Source organism: Pinus tabuliformis, chromosome 8, assembly GCF_031772625.1.
Source record: "Pinus tabuliformis cultivar Carrire ecotype Pingquan chromosome 8, CPIR1, whole genome shotgun sequence".
NCBI lineage: Eukaryota > Viridiplantae > Streptophyta > Pinopsida > Pinales > Pinaceae > Pinus > Pinus tabuliformis.
The window spans coordinates 1,445,479,933-1,445,487,182 of NC_142294.1; the positions used below are offsets into that span (position 1 = coordinate 1,445,479,933).

Here is a 7,250-nt window from a genome sequence, read left to right on the forward strand (position 1 = left end):
AATCATTATGAAATCGAATGGAGGTCAAGGTTGCCGTTGTCTGCATATGCTTTGAAGGGGAACATTCCAGTGGTAGTTTTACTTTGCGCTCACAGTTATTGTGGCAGGTTCTCATGATCACCAACGGAGGTCCATCAAAACTCTGTTTCATACCCAAGTCTCAAAATCGTGGTCCTTTTTGAAACCAATGCTCGATCAGAATCGGTTTATGTGAAGGCTTCTTTTCGTCTACTTATTCCAAGTTGTCGTTGCCTTGTGTTAGTTGAAGGTTTTCTACAAGTGGAAAAAGGATGGAGCAAAAAAGCAACCATTCTATATACATTTTTAGGATAAAAAAACCCCTTGTCTTTGCAGCTCTTTATGACACATGGCAAGATTCTGAAGGAGGAGTATTCTTTACATTTACTATTTTGACTACACGTTCTTCTAAGGCCTTGGCGTGGCTTCATGATTGAATGCCTGTTATATTGGGGACGAAAGGCGCAATTGATGACTTGTGGAATGACCTTTCTGGCTTTACATTTGAAATAGTTACTCAGCTATACAATAGAATGGATTACAGGGTTTGTATCCAATTTATGGGCCAACTGTGTGGCTTGCCAAAAGATGGATTTGTTCACATATGTTTTCTGGAATTTTGGCAGGTGAAGCGGTGGAGCTATGGCTTCCTTTTGCGCACTGGAGCTTACGGTAAACTATGGAGCAAAGGGTGTCCAAGTTGTGACCTTTGGGCAGCCTCGTATTGGAAATTCGGTGTTTGCTGATTTTGATAATACATTTGTATCAAATCATATACGTGTCTCTCATGCCCATGATATTGTTCCACATTTGCCTCCTCAGCTTACCAAGTTGCAACATCATGCAGAGCAGATTTCCACGACTGTAAAAGGTGTAGCTATGTGACACCTAAAAGTGAAGGATATGAAATCTGAAGTAACAGACAGTAATCCATACAGTAGACTTATGGCATTAAAGCGAATGGGTATTGTGAACAACTATGAGCGGACTCTATAAGGATATCCATAAACCGGTTCCAGATGAAGTTTGCAGGGCTTTAAAGAAGAAACGAAAATCTTTCTCTGGGCTGTAACAAGCTTGATGTATGGAGCTGGTTGATGTGCACAAGATTCGCCTCCCAAAGTTCACTGTTAAAGTTGTAGTTCAATATATGCGAAAGGTAATCCAGAGGAAGGCGCATTTTGATATCATGGATCTTGATGTTGTTAAGATAACGACAAAGTTTTTTATTGCTACATTATTTGGACATGGCACAGGGGACCTTTTTATTCAGCCTCATCATTCAGATCTCATATATAACCCATATGTCGGTGATAAAAACATCATCAAGTTTGAGGGTGACCACAACTCTCCACGACCACCATTCTATTATGATTCAATAAGCATTTTCTTTCATAATGTCTTGCATCCTCCAGATGATTTGATTGAACAACATGCTTCTGAAAGTTTATATGATTACTTCGATGAATTAGGAAATCTGGATGAGAATGTGTTGCATGAAATTATTGGAGGTCCAGGATACACACAAAATGACACCACCGAAGATGCCATTGATCATTTTCGCTCTAGGTGGCAAATGAGTAGAACTGAGGTACCTTTTGAATTTCCAGACAAATATGAAAAATTGTAGGCATCATCCACGCAGAGGACTTAAGTGGACAGGAGAGGAAAGAAAACAACGATGCTGAAGGTACATCCAATAACTGCGATAAAAGCAGTGACAACATCCTTGACAAAAATTGTATTGATATTGTAGCAGCATTTCCCACAGGCAACCAAGTTTCTGACTGTCCTTTGGATAGATTTTCTCGAGTTTCAATTTCAATAAATGATGAAGAAAGGATGGTCATGGAAGCAATCATTGCCTCCCTTCGAGATCTGGAAACTGGAGAAGTTTCTCAAAATAAAACCTCCCAACCTACAGATACTATATCCTGTAAGAAAGCTTCAGAAACATCTTTTCAAGACATTTCTAGTGGCTCATGTGATGACTCATCTGCTGAAAGCAACACATCAACAAGCATATCTAAAGGAAGCCACCAACAGGGTAGTTTTTTCCATAATGACCAATAGCAACAGCTGCAACCAGTGGGTTTGTCTATGATGGCAGTATCCTTCAAATGGCAACCGTGAAGCTTAGCAAATAGCAGCTATTCAATTTTGTGAGGAGTTTAGAGGAAGACTGTGTTTTTTAAATCACACAGCAGTTTCGTAGCGCGCTACGAAACTGCTGTAGGTGATGTTTTCATTGCAGAATAAACAGTTTGACCGGGAATGCTAGAAGAGAGACACCTGTACATCAATACAGCCTACAGCTCATCTGGAGACATGGTGTTTGGTAGCAGCGTTCCATACTTTGAGTTATTAAAGAGTTGGGAACATGCTGCTACATTTTCGGAGGATGGTAGGAGACAGGGACCTTAAAAATAGGTGTTTTTATCCTGATGATAAATGATCCATCAGCGCTTACAGGTATCCAAAGTCAGCGTTCCTTGCATCTGTAGCTCAATCATCTTGAGCCTAACCAACAAAAGACAGCTGTCAAAGATCAAGAAAGGAATCAGGCATACGAGGAGATGAAGTTAGAGTTTTAGTGTGATTAGGACTCTATGTATTTACAGCACAATAACTTATGTATTTAATAAGTTTATTTAAAAATAGATAAGGTTAGTTAATGATAGATCATCGAGCTCCCCTCATGCTGGAGGAGGAGACTCAAGGTAGTTTTAGTTTTGTTTTCCTATATATAGTGAAAACTCTGATGTAAGTAGGGTTGGAGATTTATGAAAAAAACTGAGTTTTTATATTGGCTAATGTAAAAGACTTTTGACAGTAATAGAAAGATGACTTTTTCTTCCCAAGATTCATCTTGTGTTCAAAGGCTCAGAATATATGTGGTTTTGTCTTTATCCTTTCTGTTTTACAGCTCAATAGATATGCAATCACTCTGAATTCACCTAGTGCTCAGACTTCCTGTGTATGTTTATGAGTTGAGGTTCTTTTTGAGAAATGTTCTGAGTGTTTAAACATTATATGCCCTGGCTTCCATGATTAAGTAGTTAATAGTTTACTGCAGAGGTGTTTGACTCCATGAGCCCAATGGAAGAAGTGTTATTTTGTTATTCCAACCAGCTTATTTTCATGTACTGTTTGAAGAGTTAGCCATCTTTTCTTGTTATCAATCCTTATCAAAAATCTGTGAGAGAGCCCTCTCTGACTAAGGAGGCTAAGCCTTAGTCTAAAGCCTAGTTTGAAATAGTTGCATGAGATCTTTCTAAGTAGCAGCCCTTAGTACACGATTTTGTGATAACATTTTGGTGCGTCTGCCAGGAGTCGAATGATTACTCATTCCCGAAATTATGAAGCTGAACTTCTGAAGGTAGCAGGAGCTCAGAAGGTTTTTGAGGCTACAAATCTACCTTAGCGACTCCATTGTTGAAGAATTCAAAATTCATACATTCATGGTGATTCCACTGGAGTTATGAAAGACCCAGATGCTACCATTCTTACTTCAAGGTATGCATGCATAGATTTTTCAGGAATTCATGGTTTCCCAAATCATTTTCCCAAGGATGCATATTTTCTAAGGAATGGTCCAAAATTCAACGGAGAAGATTTGAGTTTAACCTTGAAGCATATAACAGATTTTTGTCATTTTACTGAGCTTCTTAGAGTTAAACATGAGGATGTTTGCATTATGTTATTCTATGATTCACTTCAAGGGAAATGCAAACAATGGATTGAAAGTTTTCCTATCAAATCTGTTAAGTCATTTCAAGACTTATGGCTTATGTTTTTGGAGGAATGGATAGATAGGTCAGAGGTGGTGGTAAACTCTCCTTCAGTTGAGGGTTTCAAACAATGGAATGATGATCATAGTAAAGAAGAAACAAATGAATCTTTTTCTTTGTCCTTGTCCTCATATATAAAATCCCTTGACTACAAGGCAGAGGATAGGATGAGATTTTTGGATGAATTTGCTGAGGACCTTGAAAAGGAAATTGAAGGTTTAGAAGGACAAATTCAGGCATATAGTTTTCATAATCATGATCATTATTTTCAGCAGCTTTCTATGGCAGAACATAAGGAGAGAGTATTGTTTCCTTTCTCTTTTACACTTGAGGAAATGCACACTGCTGTTGAAGGTCAGCTTGCATAGCCGGAAAGTTACAAGAAAAATCAAGCTGATCATATATTCTGGGATCCTATAGCTGATTACATGGAAGAGTTTTACTCTTCAGTGTTTCAGTTTTCCTATAAAGATCAGAGACAAATTCAGTGGCAGCGGTCATCAGACTATCATATTGGCTCTGAAATTTGATGCAGTCAAAGAAGGCAAATATCAGATAAAATAGAGGATTGGCTACATTGGAAATTTCATATTGATTGAGCAGAAAAAAAGTTGAAATTGTTAGGGTAGGTAGGTAGAGGTAAATGCAAAATAAGCTCAAGGTCAACTGAGCATTTTTCAGTAGATGTAGCTTTCTTTCTCCTACAGTCATGCTTGTCAAGCAAATTTCTGTTTGTCATAAATGGATAAGGCACTGGACCTGCGAGTTCTTAGAGTACCACAAGGGCACACTATCCCAAGTGGAGCCACTGTTATCACTGAAAATAGTGTTGCCAAAATTTTTCAGTTTAGCTTAAGGGCAAAGTGTTTCCGCAGCGCATAAATCCGTTAGCAGTTTCGCAGCGCCACCTGTTTTAGTGATTTCGTAGCGAAAACACTGACCTTGCACTGGCTGCGCTACGAAATTGGGAAATGACAGATATTTAAGGTGAATTGATGGAAACACTGCAGGAAACGAGGTTTGTCAAGCTGTTATATATGGGCCTGTACTCCATTGAAGGAAGAGGATTATATGGTTCGTTTGCAATATGCATATTCTCATGGTTGTCACTTCATTATTTCTGGCAAACGCTGGGGCTACAGCTTATGAGATTTCTGATTATATTGTTGAGATCGATACTGAGGAGATCATGGGATCCGTATTATTCCTTGCAGACCTTGGAAGTCTTTACGCGATTGGTATTGCCTTGTTCCTTTATGTCCTTAGCTGATCCAAATCAAATAAATCTCGGACTAGCAGATTGAGACAGGGGCACGGAATGGAAGATATTTCAAATTCTAAGAAAAGGTTGCGCCTGAGAGATGCATTAATAAATATATATATGTGTGAAAAGTGGATAGCGGTGATATAAATCATTATGAAATCGAATGGAGGTCAAGGTTGCCGTTGTCTGCATATGCTTTGAAGGGGAAAATTCCAGTGGTAGTTTTACTTTGCGCTCACAATTGTTGTGGCAGGTTCTCATGATCACCAACGGACGTCCATCAAAACTCTGTTTCATACCCAGGTCTCAAAATCGTGGTCCTTTTTGAAACCAATGCTCGATCAGAATCGGTTTATGTGAAGGCTTCTTTTCGTCTACTTATTCCAAGTTGTCATTGCCTTGTGTTAGTTGAAGGTTTTCTACAAGTGGAAAAAGGATGGAGCGAAAAAGCAACCATTCTATATACATTTTCAGGATAAAAAAACCCCTTGTCTTTGCAGCTCTTTATGACACATGGCAAGATTCTGAAGGAGGAGTATTCTTTACATTTACTATTTTGACTACACGTTCCTCTAAGGCCTTGGCGTGGCTTCATGATTGAATGCCTGTTATATTGGGGACGGAGGGTGCAATTGAGGACTTGTGGAATGACCTTTCTGGCTTTACATTTGAAATAGTTACTCAGCTATACGATAGAATGGATTACAGGGTTTGTATCCAGTTTATGGGCCAACTGTGTGGCTTGCCAAAAGATGGATTTGTTCACATATGTTTTCTGGAATTTTGGCAGGTGAAGCGGTGGAGCTATGGCTTCCTTTTGCGCACTGGAGCTTACGGTAAACTATGGAGCAAAGGGTGTCCAAGTTGTGACCTTTGGGCAGCCTCGTATTGGAAATTCGGTGTTTGCTGATTTTGATAATACATTTGTATCAAATCATATACGTGTCTCTCATGCCCATGATATTGTTCCAAATTTGCCTCCTCAGCTTACCAAGTTGCAACATCATGCAGAGCAGATTTCCACGACTGTAAAAGGTGTAGCTATGTGACACCTAAAAGTGAAGGATATGAAATCTGAAGTAATAGACAGTAATCCATACAGTAGACTTATGGCATTAAAGCGAATGGGTATTGTGAACAACTATGAGTGGACTCTATAAGGATATCCATAAACCGGTTCTAGATGAAGTTTGCAGGGCTTTAAAGAAGAAACGAAAATCTTTCTCTGGGCTGTAACAAGCTTGATGTATGGAGCTGGTTGATGTGTACAAGATTCGCCTCCCAAAGTTCACTGTTAAAGTTGTAGTTCAATATATGCGAAAGGTAATCCAGAGGAAGGCGCATTTTGATATCATGGATCTTGATGTTGTTAAGATAGCGACAAAGTTTTTTATTGCTGCATTATTTGGACATGGCACAGGGGACCTTTTTATTCAGCCTCATCATTCAGATCTCATATATAACCCATATGCTGGTGATAAAAACATCATCAAGTTTGAGGGTGACCACAACTCTCCACGACCACCATTCTATTATGATTCAATAAGCATTTTCTTTCATAATGTCTTGCATCCTCCAGATGATTTGATTGAACAACATGCTTCTGAAAGTTTATATGACTACTTCGATGAATTAGGAAATCTGGATGAGAATGTGTTGCATGAAATTATTGGAGGTCCAGGATCCACACAAAATGACACCACCGAAGATGCCATTGATCATTTTCGCTCTAGGTGGCAAATGAGTAGAACTGAGGTACCTTTTGAATTTCCAGACAAATCAGAAAAACTGTAGGCATCATCCACGCAGAGGACTTAAGTGGACAGGAGAGGAAAGAAAACAGCGATGCTGAAGGTACATCCAATAAATGCGATAAAAGCAGTGACAACATCCTTGACAAAAATTGTATTGATATTGTAGCAGCATTTCCCACAGGCAACCAAGTTTCTGACTGTCCTTTGGATAGATTTGCTCGAGTTTCAATTTCAATAAATGATGAAGAAAGGATGTTCATGGAAGCAATCATTGCCTCCCTTCGAGATCTGGAAACTGGAGAAGTTTCTCAAAATAAAACCTCCCAACCTACAGATACTATATCTTGTAAGAAAGCTTCAGAAACATCTTTTCAAGACATTTCTAGTGGCTCATGTGATGACTCATCTGCTGAAAGCAACACA

At 39.0% G+C, this 7,250-nt stretch overlaps 2 protein-coding genes across 2 annotated transcripts; both read left to right on the plus strand.

The window, feature by feature from the left end:
• Positions 1–1,102: 1,102 nt before the first annotated feature.
• On the plus strand, positions 1,103–1,648 carry LOC149241143 (uncharacterized). Its single transcript, XM_089370449.1, has one exon. It carries the CDS (start codon positions 1,103–1,105, stop codon positions 1,646–1,648), a length of 546 nt encoding a protein of 181 aa, XP_089226575.1.
• A 4,673-nt stretch (positions 1,649–6,321) lies between these two features.
• On the plus strand, positions 6,322–6,867 carry LOC149241144 (uncharacterized). The gene has a single exon (XM_089370450.1). The coding sequence runs from the start codon at positions 6,322–6,324 to the stop codon at positions 6,865–6,867; it is 546 nt and encodes a 181-aa protein (XP_089226576.1).
• Positions 6,868–7,250: the final 383 nt, after the last annotated feature.

What these genes read in the sequence shown, in the direction of transcription:
- LOC149241143 (XM_089370449.1), top strand. Translation starts at nt 1,103, where the DNA reads ATGGAGCTGGTTGATGTGCACAAGATTCGCCTCCCAAAGTTCACTGTT.
- LOC149241144 (XM_089370450.1), top strand. Translation starts at nt 6,322, where the DNA reads ATGGAGCTGGTTGATGTGTACAAGATTCGCCTCCCAAAGTTCACTGTT.